The following is an 18045-nucleotide window of genomic DNA, read 5'->3' on the forward strand; positions in this document are numbered from 1 at the left end:
ACCCTGGGTTTAATAATAATTAGGCAAAGACTCAGCTTATGCAAAAGGTTTGTACAGTTTATTCACGAGAACGTTCTGAAGTCCACAATACAGAGACATGCCATGTTATAACTCACTCCCTACTTATGCACATACCTCCACACAAACAGTAGATAGCCTACGCACATACATACACACGAACAGTAGGTAGTTCCATCCCCCCGAGATTAGAGGGACCTTGAAAGGACTCCCTGTCCTATCGTAAGTTTCTCAGAGTTCTAGCCAGGTCAGGTCATACACAGTTTAATTGTTCTCGGTATCTTCTTAGTCACACACACACACATACACACATTTCTCTCCCTCACATGTCTCTACCGAACCTTATTGGACTTACATTTAGTACTTTAACTTCTATGGGCTACGTGGGACGCTAGCGTCCCACCTGCGGGACACAGCCAGTGAAATATCAGGGCGGCAAATTCAAAACAACAAAATGACATAATTCAACTTTCTCAAACATACAACTATTTTACACCATTTTAAAGATGCGCTTCTCCTTGATGTAACCACATTGTCCGATTTCAAAAAGGCTTTACAGCGAAAGCAAAACATTAGATTATGTTAGGAGAGTACATCGACAAAAATAATCACACAGCCATTTTCCAAGCAAGGACGTGTCAATAAAACCCAAAACAGAGCTAAATGCAGCACTAACCTTTGACAATCTTCATCAGATGACACTCCTAGGACATTATGTTACAAAATACATGTATGTTTTGTTCGATAAAGTTCATATTTATATCCAAAAACAGCATTTTACATTGGCGCGTGATGTTCAGAAAATGTATTCCCACCAAAACGTCCGGTGAATATGCACATCAATTTACAAAAATACTCATCATAAACGTTGACAAAATATATAACAATTATTTAAAGAATTATAGATAGACTACTCCTGAATGCAACCGCTGTGTCAGATTTTAAAATAGCTTTACGGAGAAAGCGCATTTTGTAATATTCTGAGTACATAGCTCGCCATCACAGAAAGCTATACAGACACCCGCCAAGTTCGGGGCAACCTAAACTCAGAATTAGTATTAGAAATATTCTCTTACCTTTGCTGATCTTCATCAGAATGCACTCCCAGGACTGCTACTTCCACAAGAAATGTTGTTTTTGTTAGAAATACTCCATATTTATGTCCAAATACCTCCGTTTTGTTCGTACGTTCAGAGACAAAGTCAAAATGTTCCATAACCGGACTTAGAAGCATGTCAAACGCTGTTTAAAATCAATCTTTATGGTATTTTTTGCGTAAAATTACGATAATATTCCAACCGGACAATGGCGTATTCATTCAAGGAGAAAAAGAAGGAACAGCGCGCTCAAAAAATGTGGAAAAGAAATTAACTTTATGTTCTGAATACAAAACTTTATGTTTGGTGCAAACACATCACTGAGTACCACTCTTCATATTTTCAAGCATGGTGGAGGCTGCATCATGTTATGGGCATGCTTGTCATCGGCAAGGACTTGGGAGTTTTTTATGATAAAAAGAAACAGAATAGAACTAAGCACAGGCAAAATCCTAGAGGAAAACCTGGCTCAGTCTGCTTTCCAAAAGACTGGGAGACAAATTCACCTTTCAGCAGGACTATAACCTAAACCACCAAGGCCAAATATACACTGGAGTTGCTTACCAAGATGACATTGAATGTTCCTGAGTGGCCTAGTTACAGTTTTGACTTGAAATCGGCTTGAAAATGGCTGTCTAGCGATGATCAACAACCAACTTGACAGAGCTTGAAGAATTTTTTAAAGAATAATGTGCAGATATTATACAATCCAGGTGTGCAAAGCTCTTAGAGACTTACTCAGAAAGAGTCACAGCTGTAATCGCCGCCAAAGTATTTTGACTTGGGTGTATATACTTATGTAAATTCGATTTCTGTATTTCATTTTCAATAAATTTGCAAAAATATCTAAACATGTTTTCACTTTGTCATTATGGGGTATTGTGTGTATATGGCTGAGGGAGAAAAAATGATTTAATCAATTTTGAATTCCAGCTGTAACACAACAACATGTGGAATAAATACTTGCAGAAGGCTCTGTATACTTGTTGATTGTCTCTCCCTCATTTATCCATGCCCTGTACAAACATACTCTTTTACCACCGCCACACTAACCACCACACTAATGACAACAGGCTCTGGAAATAAAGGAATGCTTAGAGGACGAGTTCCTTTCTACCCCCACCTTTCCCTCTATCACCGGCTGGGGAGCCTGGGGGGTATGACGTGATTGGAGGGATGCTACTGCCTCACTTCCTCCCTCGCCTCCCCTGTCAGGTGACTGCCATTAAACATGCTGTACTCTGCTACCTCTCTCTCATTCACTCCCTCTGTGTCCACGTCACACGTCATCTGTGAAGGGACAAAAATTAGGCTTCAGTTTGAGAGCGGAGGAAAGACGCTTTTCAGAGCTGAGAATTGGTTTGAATGGAAAGTTGATTATCCTCCCCTCCTGGGATTGTTTGTCAACAATTCTTGCAGAACGGAAGAAATTTGGGTTTTATTTTCTCAAGCTTTTACTGAGGGAAGGATTTAGTTAAATGGTGAGAACCCTTCCAATAAGTCTGCTTTTCTCTTCTCGTTCTATCTCTCTCTTACTCTGGAGGGTAGTGTGTGAGGAGATGCCGTGATTTATATTTGAATATGTTATAATTGCATGTTATTTTGTTGCATGTCTTATGTATGTATATTTCTCGATGACTGTGTATACTTGTGTGTTTTAAAGAAAACATACTTGTGTCTGGGCCTTTGCGAGATAATATACTGTAGCCAATAGACATTCAGAGAAGCCACCACCTCCACCCACAGGTGTATCCCCCTGGGAAATCCTATAGCCAAGCCAAAGCCAATCAGAACCGGTGTAGGCGGTCATGGCAACTCTGAACACACTCTGAGGCACCTATCGGTCGTCAAGGAAACCGCTTACATAAGAAGAACCCACGCGGAGGAAGGAAGTCAGTGGCACCCTCAGGGACACGGGCAGCTGTCATTCTTTCACACACGTAAAGGAACAGTCAGTCCTTGTTAGGGAGACTAATCACGCTACACCATCTCCACCACTACTCAATATCATCTCAGATGTATCAACAGTGACACATACTACTGGCAGCAATGGACTGACCAGATGTCCACGGTCAAATGTAAAGAAGACTGTCCCAAAGGAGGTTTGATAAGAAAGAAATGTAATTTTTGTTAAAGTCGAATGCTCAGACAGAACAAAATGCAGACAGGAAGCAGGTTTACGTCCAACCTTTTTTTATGCAAGTAAAGTACATGTCGTGAAAATAATTTTTTTCTGTGAACTTTCCAAATGTCGGCAAAACAAAATACGCTAGACAAACTGTGATCTTTTTATATCTAAAGTTAATTATGCGAGAATTGGAGGATGAAACACCTTTTTATGTGCAGATGTTTATATAATAACCATCATATCGAAGTAAACTTGGATTCTCATGATGATATGCTGTGGTCCTCCCACTACGACTCGGAAGTTTATTAGGCTACAGATGAGTTAAATTATGATGAACTTGACAGGGTGGTGAAAGTGCAAGGTGATGAGCTTGATGCTTCTTTCCAATAAATATTGAGGGTCATATTCTGGTGACATGATGATCGATGCTTGGCTGCCGTTTGACAAATAAAAATAATCAAGCTCTTTAGTCCATAATAATCTCATCCTGTAGGCTGTACCCGCATTGTATGTGCAAGCTGTTGGCTAGAGCGCACGTGGGAACATTCGCTATATAACACATTTTAGGAAACACATCAGTAGAGTTGAAAATGCAATAAAACCCCATTTAACTTGTATTTTTTATTGGGTACATGGGAATTTAACTGCGAAAGTTATTTGTATGTGCACTACATCATCACGCACAGACTTTTATCTGCAACAAGTCAATTTGATGGAAACATCTCTGGTGGGAAAATGCGCATATTGTTTTTATGCAGAGTTTATAATATTTGCATGAAAATCTGTCGCCTATTGGATGGAAACCTAGCTAGTGTTGGTCATTTTGCCACTGTGGAGGTCATACCCAACTGAGGTCTTATCACAATTTAATCTGTCATTTTTTTAATATTCTGGAGTATTGCCTGTTTTCCATTTTTCACCTTATTGCTTTGGTGGATGAGTGTCTCGTTCAATTAGTCTTCTCACTGTAGAAACAAAATCTGTAAAATGCACAGTACAGTAGATATTCTGGTATTTAAACTTGAAACTATTTACTCTTGCTTTCCCAGCGACCCTATTGGAGATAGAAAACCATACAAATGGGCCTCTAAAGTCCTATTGAAGTCATACAGTGTGCTATTTATGCCCAATCATAAATGTCAATAGGTTTGGCCCGTTTTCCATAATTTTTCTTCCTCTTTGTTTCCTGTAAACATTATTGCTATTTAAGTGAGCGTCTATGTCATTGTCACAGCATCCGTTTGTTATTGTTATCGTTGTGTTCTGTTTACATAGCCCTGCAATACCCCATAAATGATGACTCTCATTGTACCAGCCAGGGCTGTTCAATATGACCTGCCATCGTTATTGTTTTTGTAATATGACCTACCAGAGCTATTCCCGCTGAATGTCTTGTGCTGATGAAAATTGCTCTTGTAAGTCAAGCCGGCTAAGCATGCCAGCTAATTGGATAATAACCGCAACAATAGCATTGGACTAATCGTCTGCACTTGCCATCTATCACCGAGCAGGCGCTAGTGACTACTCGCTTGTTAGCACTGCTCTCGTACTGTAGCATGTATGCTAGTGAGCGAGTTTCTACTGTATTTACAGAGGCCATTATGGCGTTGCACAGTCCGGTACACAATCAGGGGCGAAAATCTGATATCCACTTTGGAGGGGACAATTACATTACATTTTCTCAAGAGCAATTCCTGAGGGGGACACCAAAAGTAGTGCTGTAACACATAGCCTACATTGTAATATGGTAAATGTATATTGAGGAACCAAAGAAATAAGGTGTTTGCCGTACTCCTAACTACCGGTACCCAAAACTACACAACTAATCACAACAGCAATACCATTGCCTTTAACAAATCTTAGTTCAGTCACCAGTTTAAGTTGAGAGTAGGGGTATCCATGGCATTTTCCAATTATGTTCCTATTTTACAAGTAAAAAAAATTGAGAACCTTTCATAATGTTGCCAAACAAAGACTCAACAAACTTACCTGAGACTCCCTGTCTCTGCCAGTCTGTCCCTGCATATCTGTCCCCAACTCTGCTGTCTGTGTGCCATCTGTTGCCTGCTCTGCCTAATGACATCATTGTGAAACATTTCCATTAGAATTTAATTTCTTTCTTATGAACATTTTATCAACTAGTCTTTGAGATATTAGGCTACTAGGGTTCTTACTTTGCGTTTTGGTGTACTGAAAAATACTCTGATGTCTGTCTTTTATTTTTCTGCCATTTTTCTACCTGGCTGGCTGGCTGGCTACACACACAGTGTGTAGGTTATTTACAGTAGGAGATGGGCTTCTATCATCTTCAATCATTCTATATGGGCTTCGATCTAAAAGGTAGCTAGCAAATGTGAAACGGATTAAAATGACAAGAGTTGACAGCTGTATGAGTTCACCATTTACACAACATATGCTGCAACCTTTTGTAATTTTAATAGTTTGTTTCATATTGGCTGGCTTCCAACAATAGCTGAATTTGCAAAGCTAGCGAGCACCAATTCAGTTTCAGTGGTGTTTGCTATAATCTTTGCTACCCGGGTTAAATAAAGGTGAAATAAAATAAAGAAATAAAAGTTCCCTTGCGACAATTTAGCTTTTGCAACGAGACCATTAAATATATTTAAGACAATGGTAGAAGAGAGTGTAGTTCTGTTCAGTTTGGACTTCAGTTTATCGCTAACCTTATCACAGGGACTTTGAAGCACTAACTTACATCATCTGCATGCTGATTCCATCTTTGACGACGCCACATAAATTGAATAGGTACTAGCTAGCTTAATAGTTAATATTTGTGCGCTAGCTCTGCATATTCAGCTAGTGTGTGTGTGCGCGATTGACTGGATGAACCTCACGGCAGTTACCTAGCAAGCTAAGGAACTGGCAGTGGATCAAACCATTGTGAGGCAAAGGGCGGGGGGGTCGCAATCTTTTGAAACTTAAAAACGCGCTATTAAGTGTCTATAATCAGCACAATTGCTTTCATTGCGTATTATTAATATTATTTAAATTACATAGTTATGTTTCAGTGATATATTGGGGGGGACAAATCATATTTTTCCCAGGATGGGGGGGTCGTGTCCCCCCCGGGATTTCCGCCCCTGTACACAATATAGCGGTGACCCTCAGTCAACTAGGCTGATGGATGACCCAATGCAGGAGGCTCACCTCGTAGCCACCTCACGTGTGACAATTCGCCCTCTAATGGCTCAGTAATGGAATGTGGGGCGTGTGTTACCGCGGCTCACATCCCAGGCCTCTCGGAGATGATGGGTCAGTGTGTGACAGCGGAGGTGTGTAGATGGGATTGTGATGGATTTGCTGGCCACCACTGACATTACATTTTTTTCATCTGCCGTTGTGAATGAGCAATGCTAGATCAAAGAAGTGGAGTTGCTTTTGCGGTACAGTAGCATCACGTCTGCTTTTATGAAATGCTTTGTTTTTGTCATGGTGTTGTTTCTTAGGATTCAAGACATTGGGTTTGGCGTTCAACATGTCTCGTGGCTAATTTGATCCTGTAGCCCAGTGCAGATGGCAGGTTCTAATTGTGCAATCTATTCAACCCCACCAGCTCCTGTTAATGAATGATCAAGACAAGACTCTTACTCCTAGGGTGTATTATGGATTCAACCCACGCTCTTCCAGCTATATTGAAGAGATGCACGACATATGATAAAGTATGTGCTGGGCTACATGTACTTATGCTGACATTTATTCAGAGACACTGGCTTTTTAATCCATCTCAACTATGTCTTGACTATAGAAGTCACAAATAAGGAATATCCTACTCTCACACACAAACGAGTGCTGCACACGCACGATTGCACACGTGACCCGCTTCTCGGCCGACCTGTACGTGCTGTGCAGACCGCTCGCTCACAAACATATTTTCTTACTCTGTAATCTCGTTAAGCAGGATTTATGAATCCATCATAGTGACAGCCTAGCCCCTGTAGAGGAGGGTATTGTAAAGCCCCTTCTCTTCTTAGAAAGTGCTGCCGCAGAGAAATGTCACATCTGTCCCTGAAGGGATTTTCTACGCCCATGATGCACTTACACCATCTTATTAATTCCCTTCGTATTGCCCCCATCCGCTAACCTACACACTCCTCCTTTTCTCTCATTGGCTTCCGGTAAGCATAAGCTTTAATGGAAGGTGTGTCCTTTGGCGTTCTGGTGCGATGGGGAGGTTCTCTCTGGGCTTGACAGCTGGCGGGCAGAGTTAGCATCTCCATCCAATGAGGAATAGCCAGGAGAGAACAAGGACATAGCATCGTTAGCAGTGGTTTTTGTAGTAGTGCCTGTGATGCGACCCAGTGTTTACTGGTTCAGTGTATTCGCTGTTCGACGGGCTTATGTAAGTTGTTGCATGCCAGAAAGTGGTTCTTAACCCAATTCTCTGTCTCTAAATATCTCACCATTATAAATAGAAATGCAACATCTGGCATTCAGATCTGATTGTTCAGTTCTTCAGCCATAATGAGGTAGTGCTATTGCAGAGAATAGACACTAAATATGTTATCTTGGGAGTATTAAACAGATTTCTCACATGTCGTTGCCAGACCTTGAAGCTAGGAGAGAGCAAAGATGACAGACCGGATTTGTCTCCTTGAAATGTGTTGGTTAGAGTGGAGCATGGAGGCATATGCCAATCCACCAGGAAGACATCTCCATACTGTTCTAACCTGAGGAACGATTTTACTCCTAGAATGACACTTCCTTGGAAAACAAGTAACCCTTTACACAGTCCTCTCAGTAAACACATTGGTTGGTTCAAAAGCGAGGTCGGTATCACTTTTTAGTGGATCCTGAGGAGAATTGTCTCACCCACTCCAAGAGCAGTGTTTTTACATGACAGGACTATGTTGTCTTCAAGCTGCAATCAGTTTTCTGGCAACTTTTACCTCACAGAACCTCCCCTTAAACCCCTGGAAGGAGTTGAACTCCAGTTAAACTCAAGCAAGGGACCTTGAAACAGCACATAGTTCTTTGTTAGCTTTTGAGGAGTGTGGCTACTCTTGCCCAGACAACTACTGTAGCTCTCATGCCAGATTTCACTGTCTTTTTTCTGGCCTAAGGATGATGGAAGTATATGAGCTCCGAACACTTTGAAGTCCCGCCCGGGGAGGGGTAAACCATATTGCGGTGTTCTCCCATGTAACGAATGACAGCTCGTCCCAGCAGACAGACGGTTTGAGAAATGTTGTATACCCAAGAGCAGATCTCCAGTCAAACTCCAGAGAGTTCACTGATCAACTCCGCTGTCACTTTTCAGGGATTCATACCATCTACATGTCTTCAATTAATTGTCCAGTGAAAATCTCACTTTTTAATATTCTGTTAACTTACAGTGCATTCGGAACCTCGTGAATGACGCAGCGGTCTAAGGCACTGCATCGCAGTGCTAGAGGCGTTACTACAGGCACAGGTTCGATCCCGGGCTGTGTCACAGTCGGCCGCGACTAGGAGACTCATGAGGCGGCGCACAATTGGCTCAGAGTTGTCTGGGGTAGGGGAGGATTTGGCCGGCCAGGATGTCCTTCTCCCATTGCGCTCTACATTTACATTAACATTTACATTTACGTCATTTAGCAGACACTCTTATCCAGAGCGACTTACAAATTGGTGCATTCACCTTATGATATCCAGTGGAACAACCACTTTACAATAGTACATCTATATCTTTTTTTTTGGGGGGGGGGGGTTTAGAAGGATTACTTTATCCTATCCCAGGTATTCATGCTAGCGACTCCTGTGATGGGCCGGGCGCATGCATGCTGACTTTGATCGCCAGTTGTACGGTGTTTCCCTGACACGTTTGTGCGGCTGCCTTCCAGTTTAAGTGAGCAGTGTGTCAAGAAGCAGTGCGGCTTGGCAGGGCCTTTCCAAATCATGTCCAATCAATTGAATTTACCACAGGTGGACTCCAAGTTGTAGAAACATCTCAAGGATGATCAATGGAAACAGGATGCACCTGAGATCAATTCGAGTCTCATAGCCAAGGGTCTGAATACTTATGTAAATAAGGTATTTCTGTTTTAAATTTTTAATACATTTGCAAAAAAAATCTGTCTTTGCTTTGCCATTATGGGGAATTGTGTGAAGATTGATGAGGGAAACATTTATTTTATCCATTTTAGAATAAGGCTGTAATGTAATTGTGGGGAGAAAAAGTCAAGGGATCTGAATATTTTCCAAATGCACTATATACCCAAATAATGTTGTTAACTCATCCTATACTCATATTTGTGGCCAAAGGAAAAAAAAAAAACATTAGAAAAACCCCACCTCAAACTTGTATCTCGAACAGACTGTTTCAAAAATGCTCACTATTTCCTCATAGAGGAGGATTAGCTGGCCAATCGGCGGTCTACTCGCATTAATATTTTTTATGACCACACCGTTCTGTTGTTGGGGTACACCCACACCCTTCCAACACAGAAAAGCAGATTTTTAACAAACTTAATTAAAACATTTAGGAAGGAAAACTATTTCACTCATTGTAATTCATTATTATAGGTCATAGTTCATAGAAATCTGGAAAAGCTGGACAGTTACTTTAAAAAGAGAGAGAAGAAAGGACTGCAATAGCACAGCTGGAATACTTTTGTCTTGTAGTATCATTCTGGAGAGGATGATGACGTCTCCTCCTAACTGTTGCCCACTGGAAGCTTAAAGGAGAGCGGGCTTTGACCATTAGCTGATATTCCTGTCTATTTTTTTCCCTCATCCATTTAAACATTTTCTTAGGATGCTGTGTTTGTCATGGCTCTCGCTCCGAATGACACACTCGTCTGAAACCGCTTCCCCACAGCCCAGAGTGTGATTCTCTTATAAGTCTGTCAACTCTCTCCAGCTCCACATAGTAGGCCAAGATTTGGTGCACTGGCTGGCATCTCCAAAAGCTGCATGGTGAACTCACATAGTCTTCACATCTGCTTGTCAAGAAACAAACTGTGGAAGGACTGACTTTGTAATCACTTGTCCAATCTATAAATATTCCCACTGTTCTCACATTGTGAAAGCCGGACGAAAACCTGCTGTGGTCAGAATACTGCTACTTTAAAACTCAGGGAGCATCTATTCTTAACAGTTTGTGGGCATTCCCCTTTCTTTTCACATGTCAAAGAGACAGATGTGATTTAGTTGGTTTCTTTTGTTTTTCAAAGCACAATTAATGGAATGCATGCTTGAATTGCCACCAACATATGTCTTAAACTTTTCACTTTATGAGTTTCATGTTTCCTAATTACTCCCTTTGTATTCCCCACCCCGGGGCGGAGAAACAACCTATTTTTGTTTGAATTCCGTGTCTGTTCCTACTAATTTTATACTTGTTTTCAAGAGTTGTCTCTAGGCTTGTTGCAACAACATTTTATAGTTACCATATTTATGTGTTGTGTGTTAACTTATACACGCAAAATCAGATGACACCCAGTGCTGACTGTAAGTGCAGCTGTTGTGGCTGGATGTAGATGTCTTGGTAAAGCTAACAAACAGCAGGTATGGTATCTTGTTGCATAAACAAGACAAGGCCATCCACTGACCCTACCAGACATGCAGGTATGACAGATTGGCCGTCTCTTAAAAGCAGTGACACATGACCCACCCTGACTCCGACACCCCCTTGTCCGCTGCCGATGGCTCTCGGGGAGGCAAGGTCAAAGGGGTGATGACCCTGGGCCCCTCGTTTGACCGTCCCCGTGACCCAACAACAGAGTAACTATACCCTCCCCCCTACACAGCCTGAGTTGACACACTTCCCATAAGCATTACCATCTGTGCTCTGGTCCTCCTCTTCACAAGCCAGCCCTCTCTCTCTTTCTCTGTCTGGTTAATGGTTCCCTCTCTCCTCCTCTCTGTGGCTCCCTGCCCTTTTTCTGTCTGTCTTTCTTTCTCTGTGAATGTATGTGTGTGCTTGTGGGACCATTTTTGGAGGGGGGGTCTTCCCATTCCAGAATTGGAGCTTTCCCTCCGTACGTTAACCTCTCCCTGTGCCAAGAATACTGACCTGGATATGCACTGTTCCGGTAAGCCTGACCCCTTCTGTCAGTCAGGACCTTGTGTGTGTGTGTGTGTGTGTGTGACGTTTCTCCCAACTTTAACAGCACTTTTTCATAAAGAAAGGCAGAGAGCAATGCTGAGGTCGCTGAATGAGTTTGGTGGTTTCTCGCTGGCCCCCCTCCCTCTCTCTCTCCCTCCTTTCTTCCCTTGCTCTGTGGTGTTTGGACTCCAACCCTTTCAGACTCCTTATGGTTTCTGTTGAAGTCTCAGCCAGTGGTATTCTCTGAAGACTTACAGAACAACCAAACCGCCAGCGCAGGCCTCGCCTCCCCCCTCCACCGTCCCAGCTCCAATGTAGGAAAAAAGAACCAGGACAAAGCAGACCAGCTCATTTTACATCAGACTACTGGAACTATACAGACCCATTTTAGCAAGGGCTGCTTTTGCGCTCATTGTGGGGGTACAACACTCTTACCTATCATGGATTGCTCCGCATCAATGAGGAAGACGTGTGTCCGCACAGGGGTGAGGTGTTCGCGACAAAGGTGTTTGCGGCGGCGCCGGGAACAGGGTTGTGGAGGTGACGCTATGGCAACAGGAGTCGGTCATGCCTCCTCGTTACTCCGGAGATTGTTGTCGGATATCTGCTGTTTGTCCCATGGGCAGACCTCAGAGCTGCCTCGCATTGAGACAGGCCACACTGGAGGAAGTGATGGACAAGAAATGGATGGAGAAGGAGGAGGTGAGAATAGAGGGAAGAAGTAGAGAATGGAGAAGAGGTGGGGAGAGTTATTGAATGCGGACAATCGCTGTCTCATTGTCCATCGCAGCTCATTCAAAGCTCTTCTTTCTCTCTATCCCCACCTGACTCCATTAGACGATCCATAGTAATACTCAATGATTGACAGCACGTTTGACTAATAACCTCTCACTGTGTACTGTAGTTCATAGGCCTCGTTCCTCCCCTCACCAGAGCAAGGTATCAGTGAGAGACAGGAGGCTGTGGATGATGAGGAGGCATGGCATCTGTCTGTAATAAACCCTGTGATAATGATACATATTTGACCTCCATTATCACCTCTGTCAGCTCATTACATTTGATCCATTGGAAAACCTCTGTGTGGAGTGTGTGTCACGAAGAGAGATGGAGATGGGCCAGAGGCATGGCTGAGGTGTCATCCGTCTCGATTAAGGGAGATTTAGTTGGAGATGTGGAGACACAAATGGAGGGAGATCACAGCATAAATGGTGTTCGATGAGCAAAAGAAAGAGGGGTGTAAATTCGGATAGTGTCTCTAGAGAAGGAAGAATATTGTATTGAACTGAGGTTTTATGTAATTTCAGTTCATTTGTGAGATATTGAGTACACAGTTTAACTGTAACACTGTAAACAAATGATAGGTGTTTTGTTAACTCTTGCTGGCACGGGAGTGCAGCATTTAGTTGTTTAATTGCTCAAGTTACTGTCTCCACAACTGTTTTTAATACTGTCTCCAGCATATGTTGAGGGTATTTATTCCTGGATCTCCATACAGATAGACCCATCTCATTCATCGCCCAGCCTTGCCTCTCTTCCACCACCACCACCCACCCCCAGAACCTCTGAAGCCACTCCACTCTGTGCAGCTCCACTAACTCAAACCAGCTTGCTGACTTATTTTCGGACAAGTACTTTCGGAGCATAGCGCTTACGGGCATTGTGATCTTACCTCCCCTATAGGTCTATGTCTTTCTCTCTCTGTCTGCGTCTGTCTGTCTTAAAAATAAAAGATCCAACTCCGACTCTCCACCAAAATTGTAATCCAAAAAAAGGGTGACCTGCCAACAAGTTCAGTATGTGTTGTTGTTAAGATGACCTGCCACTCAAACTGCTGCCTATGATGGCATTTTATTTTCAATACAAAAAAAAACATTTCTTCAGGTGCGTTATAAGATAGTTGTGATTTGTAGAAGTACAGTAATGATTTCTAAGCATTGGAAACCTACTCCAGAGGAGTTGGGAACAATGTGTCAGTGCCATTGGAATGATAATAAAATGATTAGATTAAGGGTTCTCAGCGTCTGTAGCTATTAAATGCGCTGCTGTATGGTGGGGCATTCTATTTCAGTGCAACGTAAGCTTTTTTCACATGCTGTTTCAAAAGGCTTTGTCACTACTGGCCTTGGAAGGAGGGGTCTACTTTCCAAGGGCTTTGCCATTCAAATGTTGGGGTTGAAGCCTGACCACCTCTGCCAGCTATGCTATCAAATCAGTCATTGGTTAATATGCCGTCACTCAAAAACCACTTAGCCAATGCTATCACCTCTCCTGTTTTGATACCCATGCGCATTACAGCTGCTGAGAGAAGGCATGAGGTTTCCTCAACCTAACTGATGTTATTTTTGTTTTCTGCCGTAAACACAAACAAATAATTAACGATGTCTCTTACGGGAACCACGCTTGGTTAGAGTAGAGCTTGCTGGGAGATGGAGGAGGCGGAGACCAAGGTACTTTGGGATGTTTACGAGGGGTCGCCATGGGTCTTGTATCCCAGAGTGGAATGACTAACATCTGAGCTGAGGAGACGCTACCGCTGTTATTGTTTGGATTAACTAGTGAGGAAAAGGTGGGCGTCATGGCAGACCAACAGAACATAGTTCATTTAGCTGTTGTGACCCTCCGCTGTCCAACTCCCCCTACTACAGACATGGCCAGTCACTAGTTAGCACATTGTTGGGAAGCTCACGAGGATGGGTTCTGTCTGAAAATGCACCTGCAGTGACCCAAGCTTGGCCTAAACTGCCCAGAACAAGCTAGTTCCAGTCTGCAGTGTGTTCTCGGGACCACTGTAACTGTGTTTTTCTTGGCAGATGAATTCAACAGGGGTCATTCAAACAGGGATAACCTGTTGGTCATAAAGCCATCCTGCTCTCCTGTTAAAATTCCTGTTGCTGAAATTACCCCCCACCTCTAACCCCCGTCAGTCTCCAGCCCCCTGCAGCCAGTCTGACCTATTTAATGGCCACTGTCTACATCTCTCTCCAGGAGGGGTTAACAGCTCACTCTAGTATAGATGTGTGTTCATGTGTGTGTCTCTTCTGTTCTAGGGGGGACATTAAGTGTCCATCCTAGTAAGGATCCAACGCTATTCAGTTATAAAGAATGTCATCGTTAGCGGCTGTACTGCTTGAGAAACGTCTGAACAGACATGTTTGATGAACAACATTTTCCAGCCATGTGCCTTGTAGAGATTTACTGTCATAATGGTGTCAGTGGTGGAATCCAGCAGTAATTATAGTCCACCAGTGGAAGAAAGACAAAGAAAGAGGTCTTGAGAGCCTGTGCGAAAGGGCTAGAGATGGAGAGAGAGATGGAAAGAAAGAGAGAGACTCCCTCGCGATAGTTGCCATGACGACCATCTGCATTATTGTACTCCTTCAGCAGGGTGAGATTCTGTGGCGTGAGGGAGAGAAAGGAGAACCACCAGAGCACTGTAATGTACGTGCTTCTTTTTCAGGTCCATATGTTTCATCCTGGTGAACGATAGATAGCTGTGATCATACAGTAGTGTCAGGATTTGTATGTGTTTATTATAAAAATTCTGTGCCATTTTTAGGCTCACATGTTCTGAAAGAAAAGATTATCTCTAAAGAGCTGTTCTATTTTTTATGTGCTTTTAGTTGGCATATTTAGGTCGAGAGAATACATTAAAATGAAGATCAATGATGCTATGCAGTCTCTTTTCTCAGCTGTGGTGCCATCTCCCTCTCTCTTAGGCATAGGTGACTAATCAGCCATTTTATAGCCAGTGTGTGTGTGCGTGTAGGTGTGTGTTCTAACAGTGACAGGACTGTGATGTGTTAAGTAAATAACACTCCCACCACTGGGCACTGGTGGTGTATTTATTTATATCTTTTTTGGAGCCTTTAGCAAAAACAAGTGTCTGTCTGTCTGTCTGTCTGTCGTTGAGGAGTCTTATTTTGACACAGCGGAGTAGTCAACACAGGGTTGTCTCCATTGATACAAATGTATGGTCTGTGGTGGTGTAGGGGCTGTGGCTGGTGGCCACAGGTCAAACAGACCAGGCGTCCAGATGGTCCTGTTTTTATTGGTTTCCGCTACTTCCTTTGACCTGTCCATAGGACCAACAACATGTCTGTCAGAGGAGCAGAAAAAGTGCCACCTAGCCTACTCCTCTCTTTCTCTTCCTTCTTTCTCTGCTCAGCTCCTTCAACGAGACGGGGCGTTGGTCCTCTCCCATCTGCCGTCTTTGTGTTGGACTGACCGCTGCCTCATTTGGGTGCTAAACACGTAGTGATGATGAGTGCCGTTCTAGGGTCTTCTATTGGCTCGGAGTGCAGACTACACTGACACTTCTTTATGCTAATACAACTGTCAGCTAGTTAAATAACATCACAGAGGATTAAGCACATGCTCGGAGCATTCCAGTAGCTTGATTAACTTGATTGCCTGATGTAATATGAACATGCTGTTTAATCAAGAAGATTAGCCAGATTGTCCTTAGCATTAAGAGACGTCCTCGTGAAAGAGGGGGATATTTAAGCAGGGACAGCTCCTACTTGAACACAAGCTACTAATACGTGGCATAAATTGTGCTTGGAATGCTCATGACAGACAACCTTAACAGTGAGGCGAAATGAAGTCATTTTTCATCAGTCTCCTCTCCCAGACTTATTTTAGTGGTGGGGTCCTGGTCTGAATAATAGAAATGGGTTGTTAATCCTTCCAAGCCCTCCCCTTTATTCCGGTCTTCCTCAGTGTCCCAGAGCCAGTTTGCTCTCCCCAACGCTGTGCTCACCTCGCTCCATCTCTCTGCTTTCACATACTGTTGGATCGATGTACAGTCCACCCAACGTCCTGCCGCAGGGGATTGTGGGATAGCTTAAATTTTTTGTGAAGGACAGATTGATAGCCAGGGTGTGTAAGGGACAGTAACGTCCTCCAAGGGTATTTGTTGTAGGAACTGTAGTGTTGTGTCTGGGGGAATTGTTACGAGCTCTGTAGATTAATCTCTAAGTTATGTGTGTGTTGTGGTGAGAGATTTGGTGGTTGTTTTTGGTAGTAGAGCAGTGCACATGATTCTTTCAATTCAACTAAACTGAGAGCAAGCCAATGGCTCTTTGACTAGATTAAGGGGTTGCCTCATTATGGTTCCGGATTGAGAACTGATCCCCTCGGGTTTAATCTGCTGCAGATCAATACATATTTCTCCTGGTATCTGTATCGCTGTACTGTGGTGTTGATCTGAATCCTTTCTCGCTCTCCCTCCCTCCCCATCTCCATCTCTCCCTCCATCCCTCCAGGTGAGGAGAGCCAGGAGCTGGGCCCCCCTCCCTCTGTGGACGAGGCAGCCAACACCCTGATGACGCGCCTGGGCTTCCTACTGGGAGACAAGATGAACGAGGGACAGCCGGGCTCACAGTACGACATGGACGACCACGACGACAGCCAGGTAGGTTACACACACGCACACTACAGTACAGTAAGAGCATGGATGAACACGACCACGGACAGGTAGGTTACACACCCTTCTGTTATGCACTGTTACAGTATATTATTATTAGTTTGTCAATACTTTGGAGTCTTTAAAGTCCCATCATGGCATCAGGATACAAAGTACAGGCTTTCCCTTAGATGAGTGGTACTCCAATAGTCACTACTGTAGGTGGCCAACACACAATGTGGTCCAGCTTATAAGGGCCCCAAAGCTATAGAAGCACACCCCCAAACAGTGGGATGTGCAGATCACTTTCCAAGGCCTCTTAAGCATCGGAACCAAGTGGACCATTTTGTGGATACGTCATTTGTTTACGGCAAACTCAATGGCCCCTGACACCAGTATGCGCTGGCTCAGAAGATGTTTGTGAGTTATGGATAACCTAGCTCGGAGTGAGGGACGCTAGGCTCTCCTTCACTCCTGCAGAGCAGAACCAACAGACCGTGACACAGGGCAGGGGAAGGTAACCCACTACCTCGGTTGTGAAAACTGCCCGCCGCATGCCACATTCTCTTGTCTAAGCAGTGTGCCTCCACAGAGGCCTGTCCAATGGCAGAGCCACCGGTGCTGGAGCGACTCCCCCTTAAATCCTGACCCACTTTTCCAAACGTCACACATTGGGTGCATCTTAAATAGTGCCTTCCACCTCTGGTGTCCTTCATCAGCAATGATCTGACTCTGGCCCATTTTGCCTTTATCGGTCTTTCTGATCTGTTGAGGTGAGTGGAAGGAGACGAGGAGAGGAGAGCTTGTTTAGACTATTGAGATGCACCCCTTGTTCTACACAGCTCAGCAGTATGCCTTTGGTTCGGTCCTTCGTGCCAAACTGCAGTGGTAACAAAAACCCAGCCCTGGTTTTCTCAAGTCCCAGTTTAGATGCCTGCCACTCCCGCGCAAGCAGATGCAGTCTGGGTAGGCTAGGTGGGAGGGAACCTCCCGTTCTATATTCATGTCTACGGCGCCTCCCTTAACACATCCGAATCACAACAGATTTGTTATCATGACCAAGGAGCATTCCATACTTGGATGCCCTCTGTCTTGCGCCAAACCTTCCCTAAGAAGTCACTCACACCTCTGCTCATATCCTGGTCTCCCGGCCACTTCTGTGTATTTCTATGCTATTCTGACTAATCTCCCGATTTATTTTCAAATGACTGTCTAAATCAATTCATTTTTCATTTAGAGCCAGGGCCATGGACAATTGATGAACAGATTGTCTGGAATAAGAATCCAGCATGCCTGGAGGTGGGCTTGCCTCTCTCTCCCTGCGCCTGCTCAATAGATCTAAGTATAATTG

The 18045-nt window shown here is 43.7% G+C and overlaps 1 protein-coding gene across 1 annotated transcript in view; it reads left to right on the top strand.

Moving 5' to 3' along the window:
* The window catches only part of LOC106601254 (protein TANC2), a 149380-nt gene that overhangs the window by 104208 nt on the left and 27127 nt on the right, over positions 1 to 18045 (top strand). The window contains exon 5 of the mRNA XM_045715128.2: positions 16555 to 16703. Coding sequence (XP_045571084.2) covers positions 16555 to 16703 — 149 coding nt within the window. The remainder of the gene's footprint in view (positions 1 to 16554; positions 16704 to 18045) is intronic.

Source organism: Salmo salar, chromosome 03 (genome assembly GCF_965601325.2).
Source record: "Salmo salar chromosome 03, fSalSal1, whole genome shotgun sequence".
In the NCBI taxonomy this organism is placed as follows: domain Eukaryota; kingdom Metazoa; phylum Chordata; class Actinopteri; order Salmoniformes; family Salmonidae; genus Salmo; species Salmo salar.